This window comes from Nuphar pumila, chromosome 12, assembly GCF_984573655.1.
Source record: "Nuphar pumila chromosome 12, dmNupPumi1.hap1.1, whole genome shotgun sequence".
Lineage (NCBI taxonomy): Eukaryota > Viridiplantae > Streptophyta > Magnoliopsida > Nymphaeales > Nymphaeaceae > Nuphar > Nuphar pumila.
Genome location: NC_143260.1, coordinates 25,059,273 through 25,079,415, shown reverse-complemented (window position 1 = coordinate 25,079,415; position 20,143 = coordinate 25,059,273). Strand labels below are relative to the sequence as shown.

General features: G+C 36.5%; 1 protein-coding gene across 2 annotated transcripts in view; it reads left to right on the top strand.

The window, feature by feature from the left end:
• LOC149820355 (putative serine/threonine-protein kinase SIS8) overlaps positions 1 to 20,143 on the top strand; it is a 56,197-nt gene that overhangs the window by 7,039 nt on the left and 29,015 nt on the right. For both annotated transcript variants that reach the window (XM_089982905.1, XM_089982904.1), the window contains exons 4-5: positions 1,681 to 2,696; positions 6,019 to 6,059. In XM_089982905.1, coding sequence (XP_089839031.1) covers positions 1,681 to 2,696; positions 6,019 to 6,059 — 1,057 coding nt within the window. The remainder of the gene's footprint in view (positions 1 to 1,680; positions 2,697 to 6,018; positions 6,060 to 20,143) is intronic.

The following is a 20,143-nucleotide window of genomic DNA, read 5'->3' as shown; positions in this document are numbered from 1 at the left end:
GGTATTGTCAAGCAATCTCAATTGCATGCCTTACTGGCATGCATTCCTGCTTATTCCTTCATGAAATCTTATTTGATTCTCATGATACATGCATTTCTTTTTGAAACCATATGTTCATGGATGGCTCTAGATACTTGCCCTTTCCTTGATAGTTCGCTCATGAGGTTTAACATGATTATATGCACCCTTGTGCATGTCAGTGAGGTGCAAAGGCCTTTGAGACATGTTCCTCATGGGCCTTGAGGTGCATGCCTCAGTCAAAGCCCTCATTTGATGAAAATAATCTTTTTTGCATGTGTGTGTCTGCACATGTGTGCGTGTGCACGTGTCGTGTGTGCATGCACACATGTGTGCGTGTGCATACGTGTGCGTGTCTCTGGGTGAAATAATAGAATTACCCTTATATTGGTAATGTTTAGCATGACCTCGAAATTGTACATCATGTTCAAACATGTATAACGTGTCATTGAGAAATCAATATCTTATTTGTATAATTGGTGTGTGTGTGTGTGTGTGTGTGTGTGTGTGTGTGTGTGTGTGTGTGTGTGTGTGTGTGTGAAATTCTAGAACTTTCCTTCTATTGATAATGTTTAGCACAACCTTGAAGTTGTACATGTTCTAACATGTATAACTTGACATTAAGAAATCAATATCTTATTTTTGGTGCGTGTGTGTGCACACATGCGTGTGCATGCATGCATGTGTGTGTGCACGTGTGTCTGGGTTAAATTATACAACTGTTCCTATATTGATAATGTTTAACATGGCCCTGAAGTTGTACATATTCAAACATGTATAACCTGCCATTGAGAAATCAATATCTTATTGCATAATTGGTGTGTGTGCGTGTTTATGCATGTGTGGGGTGTGTGTGCATGCTCACTTGCACGAGTGTGTGCATGTGTGTAGGTGAAATTGTAGAACTGCTTACTTTCAATAAAATATTAAATATCATAAATAAAGTATTTAAATGAAACATAGGTTTAGATAGAATCAAGAAATAAAACAAAAATAATCTAGTTACATTAAATTTTAAAATTCTCAATTTCATCCAATACATCATATTCTTTTAATATTAAAAATATATACAAAATTTAGTTTTTTTAAATAAGTAATTAAAATTTTGAATATCTCATACATCTCAACTTTTTATTGTAAAAAGAAATTTCTTATTTAAGGGAAACTCACACAAAATGTATGGAAAACAAGTTTCCCAAATGAGGAAAATAAGTTTCCCATTCATTTTTAAAAGTTTCCCACAAGTTTCGGAAATACTAGGTTTCTGGTTTCGGAAACAGTTTCCAAGGAAACGAGTTTCCCACATGTAAGTGGAGTTTCCGGTACCCTGCTATAAACATCCTGATTCTCTCCCTATAAATTTGTGTTAAATTTCTTTAAATATTATTTTTTGACAAACTAAAAATGTTTTGGTATATCATGAAAGGCTGGATGCAAATCTAGCACCAAAGTACACCTATTTTCACAGTAAGCTGTTGACCTTCACATTTTCATTCCTACGATATTCAATAAACCATGTACGTGCTATTATTTTAATATGATTCCTGTTTTAGCTGATTTATAATAATCAAATCGTTGCATTGTTGACTTTCCTTATCATTGTGCATTTTCAGTCTTTTTCCATATTTGCATAAAAGCTGATACACAATTTTATTTTGTCAGTGAGTTTATTATTGATCTAATGGGAGCCCCAGGGACATTAATTCCAGCAGAAATCCCCAGTAGCGATTCTCAAATATTTCAATCAGATATGATGTGCTCAGATACAATTTCACAAACCATTAGGTATTTATGTTTGGCTCTTGACACCAATGGTTGTCATTCAGGAAAGAAAAATGAAACACTCAAGACAAGCTCAATTGATTCAAATTTCTCCCCACCAGCAACAAATTCAGGTCCCTCTGAAGGTGCAAATGTTTCCATTGAATCTGTGGGTAGAGATGCAGATCTTGCTGAAACCAATCAAGCTGAGAGATTTGAACGTGAATTTGGGAAGCTTCTTCCTTACTTAAATGATTCTTGTAAAAGCTTAGCCAGAACGGAGGCAGAAACTCCTGCTCAACAGATGAAAGTTAAAGATGTTTCAAAGTATGTGATTAGTGCTGCTCAAAATCCTCAATTTGCACAAAAATTGCATGCTGTATTATTGGAGAGTGGGGCATCTCCTCCTCAAGATCTATTTTCTGATGTAAATCCATCTCAACTAGTGGGGCAAGAAGTACATCTTGAACATAGTAGGTCAACAGAAGAAAGAATACAAGATTCACATCCTTTTGCGGGATTGGATCACAATATGCTTGTTCCAGCTGTAGGCATAAAATCAGACACAGATGGCCATGGAAATGATCAAAATCAATATTTTGATGGGATGAACCCGATGATACCTCATATGGCTGATTCAAGAGCTGTTGTTCCTGCTTCCAACTTATGTCAAAGAAATACTGAAAATAACGTTACAACTGAAGACAGTGCACAAATGGGTAAAAATGATGAAACAGAAAGACATGCTTGCCTGCAAGGTAGTCTTGAAAACATAAAAGACCATATTGTGAATGGCAGAGAAATAATCAAAGGTGATCAGCGTGATGGTACCAGTTATAATCGCAAAATAAGCCCAGCATTTGCAGAATGTGAGATCCCATGGGAAAGTCTTCAGATTGGTGAAAGAATTGGGCTTGGTAAGTAATTGATAAATCCTCAAAGTTCATGATATAGTTTGCAAAACACTGGACCTTTATCTTTGGTTTGTGTAACTGTTGGTTTGTTGCAAAGCTGTCAAAACAATCTTCACCTATTTCTTTCTTGTACTTGAATTGCCTTTGTTTGTATATTATAATTACTGACCCATTGTCTGGCCCTTGCCTTTATTTTGAACTTTGATTTTCTTCAATTATCAATTTATTCATACTTGCGCAGAATCCTTGTTGGAGTTGCTTGAATAATTATTTAAAAAATGCTTTTCATTAAAGGCTTGGTTTCTTTTCTACTTCTGTTCTCTGTCTTGAATGATGGCTCTATTGCAGCATGATCTCTCATCATGGTATCATGTGAGGAACTTCTTATAACATGGTTATGATACATTTTTCACTTTTACAAACTGGTAAATTTCAGGGTAAATTAACTTTTGCACATGAGGATATTTGGTGGTGCAGAAATCCCTTTGATGGCTAATGCCACCAGGGAAGGAACTGCTGTGGAATGCGAGTCCGACGTTCCCTATCCTTTCTCCACTTAAATAGAGTAGCAGTGGTGATTGGAACCAATTGCTCTCATTTTTATGTCGAACCCACCATTGACGTGTACTCCATCTCATCTTCCATTGTAATTCTCGTTACTGTATTAGAGCAGCCATGGTCCATTCAGGCAAGCCAGTATCTGTCACTCCATTGTTTTCCATCTTTTTCCTTTTCTGTTCCTTGTCTTACCCTAATATCTCCTTTTCCTTTGCTGTTGGGTTCCTATTCTTTTTCATTTCTTATTATATAATCCTTTTCAACAGGAAAAAAAATATAGTGGTAAGGAAAAGATATTCATCAACATTTCTCTCATGCCTCATTCATCTGCATGTGTTCAACCTTACAAGTTCTATTTCTGTGTCTATGTGTGTCAAGCCACATTTTGTCATCTTTCTACTTGTTTCACACAGAGTCTTTGTTGATCTAAGCCTGCTGTTCTTTCATTTTCTCATATAATACGCCTATTTCATTTTACATGGCACTCTTACCCTTTTTCTTTATTGGTGCTATGCGTAAGCTTCCTTCATTTCTGCTCCTATCATTTTTGTAACTCCAGATATATGCCTAGGCACGTGTTCTCTTTCGCTGTATTTCTGTTGTCCAATACTTGACATCATATAACTGGGCTTGTCTTCTTGCAGCTCTATAAGAATGTACCTTCAATTGGATGAGGACCTATTCGTCATAGGATACGCCTCTACCTTGCCTCTACATCACAAAAATCCTTGTTATATATCAATCTCACACTTCTATTTTATATCCAACATATGATGTATAAGGATTAATTGTATTTGGGGGTTATAAGATTTTGTATTTACTGTAAAATTGTTTTTCACTATTTTTTCCATCCATATATTCTGGTTTAATTCTACTAACAATTAAGCCTTTATTCTTCAAAGTTTTCTTTATAAATTATAGTTCTTCTCATGGATCTTCTCTAGAATGGCCAATAAGTATTACACAACTTCCAACAGCATGCACCATGGGACCTCTTTTCGTGTACGTGTCTCTTCATTCATAATATGTTCTAACAAATATGAGCTTGAATAGAAACACATTAATATCCTATGGACAGTTATTAAACTAGATTCGACCCCATTATATATCTTTGTTAATTTTGGATGCCTCCTTAGTTTTGATGAAAAATAAAAAAACATTTAAGAGATTTTCTTTCTCTTGTTGCCTTAATTAAAAAAATTTCTGTTATTGACCTTCTTGGTATGAATCATTTGATTATCTTTCAAGATGTTACTCCATGATTCTCTTCCAGATTTTCACAGAATGACTATTGAGTTTAATGCTTAGTATGTTACACATGGATAAAGGTATTCTGGTAATCTTGTCCAAGCCTTAACACCATTTTGTATTAGTTACAAAGTGAGAGGTGTTGCATCGTATTGGAAATCTCCTTAGCTGCAAGGACTTATTTCTTGATTTATTGGTGAGATTTTTGTATCATAGGCCTTCTGTGTGCAAGGACCTGATTTATTGGAGAAGACTTACTTTTCAGAAGACGTATTGTGTAGCTGGTTTAAGGCAGGAACAGTTGCACTGCATTTCATTCTAATGTAATGTATCCTAGTTGTTTTGCTTGCTTGAGAGATTTGATAGTGCAGAGGGAGATATGGGACATATATGAACTTTTGTTAAAATTCTTAATTACAATTGTGAAGTCTCCTTTAGACATCCACATTGTACATTGTATACTATAATCTTTTTTCGTCATGTTAATTCAGTAGGAGATGGGAGATCTTGGGAAGACAAGCTTCTTGATTGGAACAGGCGTTATACTCAACCTTTTGTTTGATTAATGAAAGAAGGTGGCTTAATCTCCCCTACTTGACTATCAAAAAAAGAAGAAGAGACAAATGCATCAATGCTACACAGAGAATTCAACAGACCTAGACACCCTTAAACAGATGAAAAGATCATAAAAGTACATCATGAAAAAAGAATGTTGCAGTCCTGCATGATTTTAAGCAATTCTTAACTAGGTTCAGGCAAAGTGCAAAGTGTTAAAAAATAAGATACAACCCTGTTACCTCTGCTCTCAAAATCTTTAATGGCTGACTTTAGATTGTTGGGACCTAAAACATTTTATGAATGTCTTTAAATTGGTTTATTTCCTTTCATTGGAGTTATGGTTATGGTTGGAGTTTTAAGGTTGCTTCATCTTAGCTGATGGTCTAGGGTCTGAATCCCACATGGGTATAACTCTACTGTTATGTATATAGGGGCACGACCATATTTACAATGAGGGGCAGTTTTTCCCCATGGTTGGCGAAAATTTCCTTTTGTAGTAAGGATTTTTTTTAAACTATGATAAGCATGTGATGCCACAAGTTTTCCCCTTCAGTTTCCAAATTATTTTTACTATGATAAGCATGTAGTGCCATTGCCCATCTAGTTTCCAAACTATCTTTACTATGATTCTCTTAGATATTTTTTGATCTATTTGATTTCTAAAGCCTTTCTAGTTTCAGATGCACCTGATGTGGCATAGATTTATATAAGATCCAAGCCTTTGAGTACCCTTTGCGTTATCCAGCTTTACCCACATTTTGGAAATGTAACCCAGGGGAAAACTGTCTGTGGAAGTGTCTTCTGTTGCTTTTACTTTAGATTTGCCATCTCTTCATAAGTATCACTGCATTCTACTAATTGATTTCACTGGCTTTACAAAATTGCATTGCTTCCGCTTGATTCTGCTTATAGCGTGAATTGTTTATTTGATTATAGTTAATGTGATTTCCTGTGCATTCAGGTTCTTATGGAGAGGTTTATCATGCAGAGTGGAATGGCACTGTGAGTGATTTTCTCTATGTAGTTAAAATTTATATTTCCCACCCAAGTGTTTGTTCTGCTATCATGTGCATGCGTCTTTTTACTTCCTCTTGTTGTTTCTGATTTTGTTTTCACGAATTGCACTGTTCGTATTCGTGTAATTTTTGAAGTCTCTTTGTTTCGACATATTAACAAGCTGATGAAGTATAATTTTTCACTGCATCAATTGCTCCAATTTCTGGTATGTCTGAGGACAGAGCTTTAATTTATTATAATTGATTGAACTTCCAGCTCCAATTAGTTGATTGTATTTATGTTTGAAAACAATATCACATCGATATGCAGTACATATGGGGATATAACCATTTTGGTGAAGTTTTTCAATACAGGTATCATATAAGAGGACAATATGAGAGTAGAAATGGTGCATCCATGCGACATTGCAAACAAAAATTACATATCATTAGTAGTTTGATCTTAAATTCGAAAACTACTTCTGAATAAATTTAAATAAAATCGTTGAATGCATGCAAGATATGGAGAAAATACTTTTCATTGATCATGTATTCCTCATGCATAGCAAGCTGCACATCTTGTATGAATAGATTTCTCTTTTAACATTGTTGTGTTTTCTTTTCTCAAGGCTTCTCACTTCATTTGTTAGTCTGATTTTGTAATATCCAATGTTGTTAAAAACGCGCTTCAAGGCGCAAAAAGCACGCCTCGCCTCGAGGCAAGGGCCTTTTCGCCTTGAGGCACACTTAAAAAGCGTAAAATCATAAAAGCGTACGCCTCATGCGCCTTAAGGCGAGGCGCACCTCAAAGTGATGCGCACATTAAGAAATCGGATGGCAAGGACCCGAGTTCGACCCGGATCCGGGCCCGTATTCTCGAAAGATCGAGAACCTGTGTCTTTAAAAAAGACACAGGTGCTTCGGGGCGAGGGAAAGCCCTCGCCCCTTCTCTCTCCACTCCGTCCCCTCTCGTCCCCCGCCACTACTGTCGCCGACCACCACTCGCCGTCGGCCACCACTTGCCGCCGGCCACCACTTGCCGCCGACCACCACCCGTCACCGGTCATCGCCTCTTCCACCTTCTTCTTTCCTCTGCTGAGAAGGCATCGGCGACCCGCCAGCCACCACCGTCTTCTTTTCTTTGTTACGAGGGTGCCAGCGACTCACCGCCACCGTCGTCCATTCTGGCGACCTCTGTGTTTTCCGGTGACAGGTAAACTTCTTTGCTTCTTCTTCTCCGTGATGGGTCGACCGACAGGGGGCAAAGCCCACTGTCGTCGCCTCTCTTCGGCAGGGGGTTACCCCCACTGGCGGAGCCAGGGGTGGGCAGTCGCCCACTCCAGAATTAGAAACTAGAAAAAAATGTCTTCTGACGATGTTAAAGAAAAAATATGCCTCCATGTGTGTTTTCTTCTGACGATGGTAGTGCTAATCTTTTCTCTTAATTTTTTTCACCTCATTGAATTGTGTAAAAACCGCATAAGAGACAAGTTATTAGTTCGTGGGAGTTGGAGTTCTCTCGTGAATATTCAACGAAGATCTATGTGTTTTTCCCCAGCTTCTTCTTTTGTCATTTGTTCTTTGTGAAACCGTGTAACCTATGTTTATGGGGAACCCGACTCCACTCATCCCTATATCATCCTCTGTGGTCATAACTCCCTCTGGGATCTCATTGGTACTAAGTTGTTTTGATCAATCTGGCCCTATCGATGGGTTCAACACGGTTGATTTAATAGAAATCAATCTTTTGATAGTGTTCTTTAACAAAAAAAAACATGATTTTCAATTTATTTTGACAGTGTTCTTTAACAAAAAAACCATGTTTTTATTAATGGTTATTGATTTTTGAATCAGCAAAAAGTCTTGCACATAAGTCGGATTCTGTCTATTCAAATGTCGATCTTCACTAAATGGATGATGTAGATCACATACACAGGGTCCAATTTGATGAAAACAACTTGCATCAGTGAGGTCCTAATGACAGGAATGGCTGACTGGAACCTAAATGTGGTTATGGGTGCCATGCAAAACACTATGCTTGCTTCACTAAATGGAGGAAAAGAGGGATTGAAAGTGTGTTGTTATAGCCTGGCCACGAGCAGGCCGATGCCATGAAGGCCCTCAGAATGATGAAACCACGAGCAGGCCGATGCCATCGGCTTTTTGGATGTTAAAGAAACAAAAAATCTGTGTATGTTTTTATCTGTGAATTAGTATAAGTCTGAATTCTCTCTTCATGTTATGAATTTTCAGTTTGTAGCTAAAAATTTAAAAGTTTGTTTCTTTGATTATTGTATGACAAGCAATATACTTCTGCCATACTTGTTATGAATTGGATGTCTCTGAACTTCCAGGTGACAGATAATATTAGGGCCTTAGGGGATTTGAAGTTAAGTCGATTTTTCATCTGCTTAGCTTTTTGCTTTGTTTTACTGTTCCCCATCTTCTTCTTTCTTCTTTTTTCTTTTTTTTCTTGAAAGATTGTTTTACTCTTCCCATCACTCTTTGGTTCTCTACTATGAAAGGTTATTATGTCAACTATTTAGACCACTAGACGCACTCGGCCTAATTTAAATTAAAAAGTAGGTTCATTATATGAATATTTTACTGTTGGCTTCTGTTCCTGTTGTCTTATTAATGACTTTTTTGCAATGCTGTCACTCATGTTTTTCTTGTCACCTTTTAGCCTTGTTTGTATTTATGTATTAGTTTAGTGACTACGGATTCAAAATATTTTGGATGTTATTCCTTGCCTCTTCAAATATAGAAATACTCTAGTTAGAAATACTCTAGTCTCTGGACATGCACAAGTAGCCATCTTTTCACTTTCTTTCAACTAAAAAAACTAAAGAGATCACAATCATGGGTTTGGTTTACAAAACCTGCAACGGACCAAACCTGGTTAAGATGGCCAAAATACTTAAAGAACCTTTCAACTCATATTATATTTTGATAGATTTGCAACTTCCTGACTACTATGCCTTCAATTAGCATGTTGTATATTAGTCTGTTACATTACAGAAGAGTTATGTATGCCGTCATTGTTTTGTTTCTATTACTTTGGCATACATGAGCAACGTAGCTCCTGTTGCTCAATTATGTTTTTTCCTAGGATTCCTATATAGCTTATACACCAAGATTGTCTATTTTGCATTTGTTTTCATGTAATGTGGTCAACAGAATACATGATGTTAATATATATTTTGTGTTATGTATTTTCGCAGTTGAACAATGGCAAATGATGTAGGATGGGATCATGGAGTTAAAGTTCCAAATCCTACTAAAGATCCCAAACTCGTAGGACATGTAATTTGCAATTACTGTCATAAAGAGACTACAAGAGGCATTTATAGGCTAAAACATCACTTAGCTGACACAAAGCATGGTGTAAGCATGTGCGAAGCGGTTCCACCTGACATGAAAAGATTTTTTCAGAATCATCTAAAGGATCATAGGCTAAAGAAAGAAGAGTTAGAACAAAACAAGTTGGATATCGGGAGAAGTGTTTATTTTGGATCATCAACTAGCGAAAATGTGAATAAAGAAACTAGTGGATCAGGTAGTGATGCAAAAACAAGTACAGCTGGTCCAATGGACCTTTTTGTGAACAAAAGAAGCACGACAAACCATAATAAACACTGCTTTCAAAATGGATGAAAGAAAAAATGCATGTCGTGCCATTGGTAGATTTTTTTATGCAAATGCCTTATCATTTAATCTTTGCAACAATCCATATTTTGGTGTAATGGTAGAAGCTATTGCAAATTATGGGCGAGGGTTCAAACCGCCTTCTTATCATGAAATCAGAACGTGGATTTTGAAGGACGAGGTAGATTGTACTCATGAAATTTTGAAAGAGTTAAAAAAAGAGTGGCCAAAGGTTGGTTGCAGTATTATGGCAGATGGTTGGATATATGGAAAAGGAAGAAACTTAATTAATTTTCTTGTGAACAACTCATCTGGGACAATATTTTTGAAATCCGTTGACATCAGCGACATGGAAAAAACTGGTGCAAATTTGTGTAAGTTATTTGAAGAAGTTGTTAAAGAACTTGGTGAAAGTAACGTGGTGCAATTCATTACAGATAATGCACCAAATTATGTGGCAGCTGAAAATATGTTAACAACAGGAAAAACATGTTTTTGGACACCATGTGCAGCCCCCTGCTTGGATCTTATGTTAGAAGATATTGGAAAGATATCAATTTTTAAAGATACAGTGAAAAAGGCAAAAAAAATTACAAGATACATTTATAGTCATGCATGTGTATTAAATTTAATGAGAAAATTCACAAAGAAGAAAACTTCTGCGTCCAGCCGTCACTCGTTTTGCCACAACATATCTTACACTTCATAGTATTGGGTGTTATAAGAAAGAGTTAAAGTCGATGTTCTTATCTTTAAATTTTAGAACATCTAATTACTATAAGAAATCTGATGCTAAGAACATTTCTTATATTGTTCTTAATGATCATAAGTTTTGAGCTGCCATATCATATGCAATTAAAGCTACACTACTTCTCGTGAAAGTGTTGCGACTCGTTGATGCAAACGAACCTACTATGAGATTTTTGTATGAGGCAATTGATAGAGCGAAGGAGGAAATTGCTTCAAACCTTGACAATGTCGAAAGAAAATATAAATCTGTTTGGGATATCATTGATAGACGATGGGACTTGCAACTTCATAAGCCTTTGCATGCAACTGCCTATTATTTAAATCCACATTTTCATTATGCTGACAACTTCAACCCTGATGGAGAAGTTATGGGTGGCTTTTATGATTGTGTTGAAAAATTAGTTTCTGATGCAAATATTCAGTTGAAAATTACAACACAAATCGATGCATTTAAAAAGGCAAAGGACTTGTTTGGCAGAGAGACAACTGTTACAACAAGAAAATTAAAAAGTCCTGGTAAGTTTGCAATTATGTTGTTATTTGTCAATATTTTTTTATGTTTTTGTTAATTATGACATTCTTAATGTTTTTATCAATTTTTTATTTGAATGCAGCTGATTGATGTTCATTTGGGCACGAAAATCTTGAGTTGATGAATTTTGCAATTCGAATTTTAAGTTTGACATGCAGTGCATCAGGCTGTGAGAGGAATTAGAGTACTTTCTCATTGGTTTGTGACTTTGTATTTTATTTTTGAAATACATTTTTATATGTTTAATTATCTTATATTTGATTATCAATGATTTGAAATTATAGGTGCATACAAAACGAAGGAATAGACTTGAACAAGAGAAGATGAATGCATTGGTTTTTGTAATGTACAATATGAAATTAAGATAGAGAAATATGAAGAGGAGGGCTACCAAAGACCCTATATGTCTAGATCATATAGACTCAGACGATGAGTGGTTTGTGGAGAAGGAAGATCAAGTGTTGCCAAGTGATCCCAATTGGTTGGATCCGAACTTCGACATAAATGCCATTGAGCATGTGCCTATTGAAAAAGTCACTTCACCTCATGTTTCACAAAGTGGTTCTAGGCAAGACATGTCTTCAAGAGATCGAGGTAAAGTTATATTTCTTTTACCTAGCTATGAATATAAATATAATTTTTTAATTACATAACATAAGTATTTAATACATGATTTTTTATTGAAGGAAAAAGAAAAGCAAAAGAAGTAATTGAGGACGTGGATGAAGAAAGTGTAGATGATGAAGAGTCAGAGAATGAAGATGAAGAAAAACCTATTTATATGGATTCTTCAGATGATGATATTAAAGACTTAAATATTGATGATGACGAGACACAACAAGAGCCTAGGCCCTAATTCATATTATAGAGCTATTGGCCATTTATATGTTTTTTGGGACTTTTAGTTGTAATTGTGAATGTTAACACTCTCATTTTGAAGAATTCTGGACAAATACATTAACATTTGGTTGTTAATGTTAACATGCATTTTTTAATTATGACATGATGTTGTTAGTGCTAATATGCATTTTGTTGTTAATGTTAGTTTTTTATTGAATGAATGCTCATATTTATGCAATTAGATACTTATATAGATCAAGTTGTTGCATTAATGTTACTTTTACATGTTAATCTCATTTTTTTTCGTATTTATTTGAGATTTTTTATTTCGTGTTGGTTGGCGCTTCATCAGTAAAGCATTTCTTATTTATTTATAATTTTAGATAATTTTTATAGTTTTTTTTAAGTTTAATTTTTTTTTGAGGCTTACGCTTTGCGCCTCGAGGCTTACGCCTCGCCTCAGATTTTGGTGGAGCGCCTCGCTACGCCTCAACGCTTTTAACAACACTGGTAATATCACATATTTTCACACTTAGCTAAATTTGAGATTTTTGAAAATTTGGCTAAGTATAGAAGAAAAATCGTTTGATTCTCGATTTTAGGCCGATGCTTTGGAGTCTGGGTTTGGCTGTCTAGGCGAGCCAATCGAAGCGTAAGAAAGAGTTTTATTTTCGACCTTTATTTTTAAGCGAAATTCAAGCGAAATTTGGATTATTTTCAGGCGAAATTCGGAATTTGATATTTTTGTAATATGTCGTTGGATGCATCTCGGAATTTTGAGTGCAACAATATTTTATGTTTTTGAATTCGAGTTTCGGTTGACCCAAAAATCACATTTTTTCAAAAATTGAGCACTTTGTCGGTTCGAGTCCGGATTCAGATCAGACCGGATCTGATGGATTTGATCTAAATTAATATGGATTTGATCCAACTCAAGACCCATTTGGATTTTTGAAATAGATTTGGATCTTGGACCAGGATCCAAATCCAAATCCATGCCCAATGATTTTTCCAACTTTAAATTCATCACATACCTTTAAATTATGGTTTATTAATGTTAAGAAGCCTCCTAAATTAATTTGGTAATTTTTGGAAGCTTCTGAAAATTTATTTAATATTTAGTATTAAATAAATAAATAATTAATTAATTTAATGTAATTCTGAAATTTTATTTTGAGGTTTGCTCAAGACTCTAAGTAGAGCCCTTAAACCCATATAAAATCACTTTAGAAGTGTTCTAGTTCAATAATATAATTTTTTGGAAGCTTCTAGGTATTTATTTATTAATAAATAATAAAAAATTAATTAATTAATTAATTTTAATTAATTCTAATTAATTCCGAGATTTATTTTAAGAGTGTTTAGGACTCCTTATAAGGCCCTTGTTCATGCCTTAGAAGCTTTAAGAAAGACTTTTAAAAACACTCAAATTAGAAAAGTCAACACTTAAGAGTTTCAAAAAATTCAGGAAAGTGGGTGAGAGAGAAGAGAGTTCCAGCTGGTGCTGCAGTCTCTTCTCCAGCCCATCTAGAGCTCTATAAATAGATAAAAAAAAGTGAAAGAAAGAGAAAGGGAAAAAAAAGAGGAGAGAGGAGAGGAAAAAGGGAGAAAAAGAGGAGGAATAAGAAACTATTTTATCCGATCCATCCACGTTTTTCACCATCCACCACTGTTTTTGGCTGATCTACATCTATGGTGTTGAGAATAGGTGGTTTTAAGTTAAGTGTTTTTATATTAGAGGCTATTTGAAATTTTGTTTTCATAATGGGCTTAGATGTAATTATTATTTTTAGCCTCTCTCTATTTAACATAGAGAGAAGCCCTAATAACAGTTAATGAGTTTTCTAGTGCAGCCAACTCTCTCTCTCTCTCTACACACACAGGTGGCTGTGCATCACATCTTCCTTCTACATGGTATCAGAGCCCTCATCTCGGGAGCATGATCAATAGGGATTGATCTTCACCAACGAAAAAAAAACCCCATGACTTCTTGAAATCAGGTTTGCTGTTGTTTGTTGTGGAAGATCTGATAACAGATTTGGGATGTTACCCAGATCTGTCGTCAGATCTAAGGAGCAGATGTGGAGCCGTAACCCTTTCCTAAGTTTGGAGTTTTTTTTTCTGCCGTGATTGCCTGGACCTCCTGCCGTGACCTTTTGTTGCCGAGTTTTGTTCCTGTCGTGATGTGAGTTTTGTGTTTGTTGCCGAGTTGTGTTCCTGCTGTTTGGGAGCAGCAGAAATCTTCATTTCCTGTGCTGCCGTAATTGCCGAGGTCTTTCCTGTGCTGATTGCATGTGATCAAAATTCTGCTGTGATTGCCGAGTTTTTTCCTGTGCTGATTGCGTGTGATCAAATTTCATTTAATGTGTTGTTGCTTGTGATCGAGATATGATTGATCTGTTTAACTGTGCCCTGAAGGCTTATTGGCTGTCGTGCCTTATATGTTTGGAGAACAACAGGTGTCATGATTATTTTTTTTATTTCTCTGCGACTGCATATTATCGTTGGTCGTGATGTGTTTGGATGCAGCAGTCGTGATTCCTTGCTGTGTCGAGTTTTTTTTTTCTCTCGTGCTGTGAAAGAAGCATGTTAGCTTAAGTTATCCTTCTGTCGTGAAAAACAGCAGGCGTGATTTCCTGCTGTGTTGGATATTTCCCTGTTTGTGGGCTGTTGTTTTTTGTGGAAACAGCAAGTGTGATTCCCTGCTGTGTTGAAAATTCTTCTTGAGCACTTGCTGTTCAAGTGAGGTAATCTGATTTTTTTTTGAATTACATCTTCAATATGGCTGAAACTTCGAAATGTGATTCCAAAATGGAACATATTGGGGAGTATAAGGCTTTTACCAACCCCTTCTCGTATGGCTCTTCCGTAAGGTTGAATGAAACCAACTATGCCAGGTGGTCCAGAACTTTTATGATGTCGGTATCTGGACATCGTTGAAAACATATTTTGTTGGAAGACGAACCCATTGAGAAATTGGGAAAATATGTTACTTGGGATGAAGATAATGACATAGTTATGTCATGGATCATGAATAGTGTCGAACCCCATATTGCAGATGGATTGATCTATTATAATACAACCAAACTGATGTGGGGCAATCTTCGTGATACATACTCACAAGAAACGAATGTGAGTCGTATCTTGCAAGTCGAACAGGAGATATATAATTTGTAACAGGGAGAACAAACCTTGGCTCAATACTATGCCTCTGTTAAAGTTGCGTTTGAAAGACTTAATGCTCACAGGCCTCTTTGTTGCTCGAAGCAAAATGATCATCAAGAACAAACCATGGTTGCTCGCTTTCTTACAGGTCTCTCTTCAGAATTTTTTGTTGCAAAAGTTCAAATGTTGACTGGATCAGATGTTCCTACTCTTGCTGATGCATACAATCGTCTGAGTAAACTTGCGATCTCTCTTCCACAATCTCAGTCTGTGACTCAGTCATCTGCTCTTATTGTCTCATCTGGTTATGGGCGTGGAAATATTCAGAATATCAGAAGACGAGGTCGTGGACGTGGTATGGGAGGTAGAGGAAAGCTTCAATGTATATTCTGTGGAAAATCTGGACATTTAGAAGATCGTTGCTGGGATAAGCATGGTCGACACCCTCTTCTTCATCAAAGTCATATGCTCCTAAAGCAAATGTTACTACTATCGAGGCAACAAATGTACATGATAATATCTCTGCAAGTGACAGTAGTATCACCCTCAGTCGTGCTGAATATGATGAGTTGATAGCTCTTCGTCCTTTGAGTTCCACCCCTCTTGTAGCTGGTGTTGCCTATTCAACCAAAAATCATCTTCATCCGACTGACAGTAAGTGGATTATTGACTTTGGTGCATCCAGACATTTGTGTGGAAATTCACTTGTTTTTTCAGATATAAAGGATATTAATGCTCATCGAGGAGTCTCATTAGCCGATGGGAGTTCCTCCCCGGTTGTTGGTCAGGGAAATATTTCTATATCCTCCTCATTACAGTTGAAAAATGTTCTTCATGCTCCAAACTTTCCTCAAAGTTTACTCTCTGTTAGTTGCCTTATAAGAGAACAAAATTGTAGAGTAATATTTGATCCGATGGGTTGTCATTTTCAGGATTTGCTGACGGGGAAGAAGATTGGTGGAGGCTATGAAGAAAATGGAGTTTACTACCTATATCATCTAATGAGTAATGTTCATGATGCAGTGGAACACTTATTCAGTCCTGTTCAGTGGCATCGTTGTCTTGGTCATCCTTCATTGTCAAAGCTTCGTTCGGTCTTTCCTCAAATTCCTTCCACCACATCATTTCAGTGTGAAGCATGTCAGTTGGGAAAGCATCATCGAAGTTCGTTCCCTTCGAGTCAGAGTCAGTCTAGTAATAAAGTTTTTGAAATTCTTCCTGCAGATGTATGGGGTCCTAGTAAGATTCCTACTAGGACTCAGTGTCGTTACTATCTTGTTATTGTTGATGATCTCTCTAAGTTATCATGGGTGTTTTTAATAAATGAACAATCTGAAGTTTCAAGTATTATCAAATCCTTAATTCTTGAAATAAAAACTCAGTTTGAATCTATTGTCAAGATTGTTCGCACTGATAATGCTCTCGAGTTTAAATCAAAAGGCCTGTTACAATTTTATCAAGATAATAGCATCCAACCCCAAACTTCCTGTGCCTATTTATCTCAACAAAATGGGGTGGCTGAGCGAAAATATCGACACCTGTTTGATGTTGCTAGGACCATTATGATTCAATCTAATGTTTCTGCGTTATACTGGGGTGATGCGATTACCACTGCTTGCTATCTGATTAACCGCATGCCTTCGTCTTCTGTGGGTGATCAAATTCCATTACATATCCTAAAACCCAATACCCCACTCTTCTCCTTCTCGCCCAAAATATTTGGATGTGTTTGTTTTGTACACAAACTTGGCCCTGACCGTGATAAATTAGCTGCTCAAGCTACAAAATGCATATTTATAGGTTATCCCAAAAATCAAAAGGGATATCGATGTTATGATCCTATTTCTCGCCGAGAGTATGTTAGTGCGGATGTATCTTTCTTGGAATCCACTCCATATTACTCTAGTACCGGTTCCCCGCTGCAGGTTGATCCAACTGAGTCTTCCATTACCTATACCTCCTTTTCCTTTGGAATCCGTGCCCTCATTACCGAACCAAACTTCATCCTCTTCCAGATTTCATAATCCTCCATTGATATATGTGCGTAGAGCCTCTACCTCCGCAAGTGCCTTCATCTTCTTCTTCCCCTGAGGTAAGTTCTACTGACAATAGTGATCTTCATGCTGATGATAACAGGCCTATTGCTCTATGAAAGGGGACACGACAATGTACCTTATATCCTATATCTCATTTTGTCTCCGATGCCAGAATTGGAAATCATATGAAGTCTTTTATTTCAGCCTTATCTGCTGAAACTATTCCTCTGAACTATCAGCCGACAGAGCTTGATAATCGTTGGAAGCTGGCTATGCAAGAAGAAATGAATGCTTTAGTATCTCAGCATACATGGGATCTCGTTGATTCCCCAGCCGATGCTGATATTGTTGGATGTAAATGGGTATATACAATAAAGTACAAATCTGATGGTTCTATTGAAAGGTACAACGCCAAATTAGTAGCAAAAGGGTATACTCAGACATATGGTATTGATTTCTTTAAAACCTTTTCTCCTGTTGCACGGATGAGTACCATTCGTCTTGTTCTCTCAGTAGCTGTTCAACATGGTTGGAGCTTGTACCAATTAGATGTGAAAAATGCATTTTTATATGGGGATTTATCCGAGACCGTTTACATGCAATAACCTCCAGGATTCGAGGTTGAGGGGGAGTGTCAGAAGGTGTGCAGATTGAGAAAGACGATTTATGGCCTGAAACAAAGTCCTCGTGCATGGTTTCAAAAGTTGTTTGAAGTGATGTCACGCTTTGGCTTTAATAGGTCAACAACAGATCATACACTATTTATAAAGAAAACTAGCTCTGACATAGTTGTTATGGTGGTATATGTGGATGACATCATTCTTACAGGAGATGATGTGAAAGCTATTGAAGCCACAAAGGCTCATCTTCAAAAACACTTTGTTACAAAAGACCTTGGTTCACTCAGGTATTTTATGGGTATAGAAGTTGCCAGGAGCCGTGAAGGGATGGTTTTGTTTCAACGGAAGTATGTTCTTGACTTATTAAGGGAAACATGAATGTTGAAAGCTAATCCAGCAAATATTCCCATGGACCATAAAGTAGTTGTTTAAAGAAGGGTCAAAACCGATTGATAGCAAAAGCTATCGCTCCCTAGTAGGGAAGCTACTGTATGTAACTGTGACCAGGCCGAATATTGCTTTAGCAGTAAGCAAAGTTAGCCAGTTTATGGACAAACCAACTGAGGTACACTGGAATGCAACTATTATGATTCTCAAATATCTAAAATCTTCTCCTGGAAAGGGGTTATTGTTCAGGAAATGTGGAACTCTGGAGATAGTGGCCTATTCTGATGCTGACTATGCAGGATCTGTAGTGGATAGAAAATCTACCACAGGATTCTGTGTGTTTCTGGGAGACAACTTGATTTCTTGGAGAAGTAAGAAACAAAATGTGGTTTCTAGGTCGAGTGTAGAATCAGAATATCGGGCTATGGCCCAAACAGCTGCTGAATTGATGTGGGTTCATACTGTTCTTCATGATCTTCAGGTGAAGGTTTCCTCTCCCATGACCATGATGTGCGATAACAAAGCTGCAACATATATAGCGAACAATCCTATATTTCATGAGAGAACAAAGCACATTGAGGTTGATTGCCACTATGTAAGATATATGGTTCAAGCTGGTCATATCACTACCAAATGTTTAAAGTCGGAAGACCAAGTTGCAAATATGTTTACAAAACCTCTTACTAGACCAAATTTCTCAAATTTCTCAAAATGTTGTGACAAGCTGAGCATGATTGATATCTATGATCCAGCTTGAGGGGGAGTGTTGAGAATAGGTGGTTTTAAGTTAAGTATTTTTATATTAGAGGCTATTTGAAATTTTGTTTTCATAATGGGCTTAGATGTAATTATTCTTTTTAGCCTCTCTGTATTTAACATAGAGAGAAGCCCTAATAACAGTTAACGAGTTTTCTATTGTGCAACCAACTCTCTCTCTCTGTACACACAGGTGGCTGTGCATCACATCTTCCTTCTACATATGGTATGTGTTTTCTCTCTTGAATCAAGTGAGAAATTGATTATAGATTGGATTTTCATGCAATATTTTAATGAAAATCCATGAAAATAGAGTAAATAATGGTGTTTACTCAAGAATACATGGAAGATGATCCATGGATCTTCCTACGTGGATGTATTTTAGATTCTTTTCATTTTTTCAAAGAAATAAATTTCTGTACATGGTATCTTTTTGCTAAAACAGAATTTTATTTCATGTTAAAGATGGCTCTTAAGCACTTGTTTCGTAGTAGATTTTATTCTTACGATTTCCCAAAATGTACAAGTTGTTGGATGCATGTAGGCATGTGAAAGAAATTATGTTTATGCATACATGTCATGTTAAGGGATCTGAATATGTATACTTAAATAAAAAATAGGTATGAGTATGTTTGTAGCATACTTGTTTTGATCATGCATGAGAACGTATACCTCACACGTTGCATGATAACGTGCCTATGAAAGCACACTCGATGTACGAAATCTGTCATGCCTAAATTTGAGATTGTTCGTACATGCATACACATGCATACTTTTATTAAATTTATATATGAAAGCATTGTGTATGGACATATTCATACGATTGTTTACTTTGAATGAAAAAAAACTGTATATGTATACATTGCTTCATGTAAAGAGGAATAAATCTGCATATGTGAAGTGTGAAGTTGCATATACATGCTGTCTTAAGTTATAAAAGCTGAATATGTTTATTCGGTACCGTTTGAGGGGCAATTTGACCTATTTGAAGGGTTTTAAAACTATATTTTTGTGTAAGCATTCACTGTTTTTGACTGGGCAGTGACCTATATATATATATTGCGGTTGAAGGGAAAGTTTTATAGGATGACTATTAGACCCGCTTTACTATTTAGTACGGAATGTTGGGCTGCCAAGAGACATCATATTCAAAAAAATGAGTGTAGCTGAGATGCGTATGCTGAGATGAATGTGTGGAAATACAATAAAAGATAAGATTAAGAACGAGGAGATACATAAGAAGGTAGGCGTTGCACCCATTGAAAATAAGATGAGAGAGAATCGTTTACGGTGGTTTGGACATATTCGGCGAAGGCCTAATGATGCTCCAGTTAGAAGGATGGAGAAATGGGAAAAT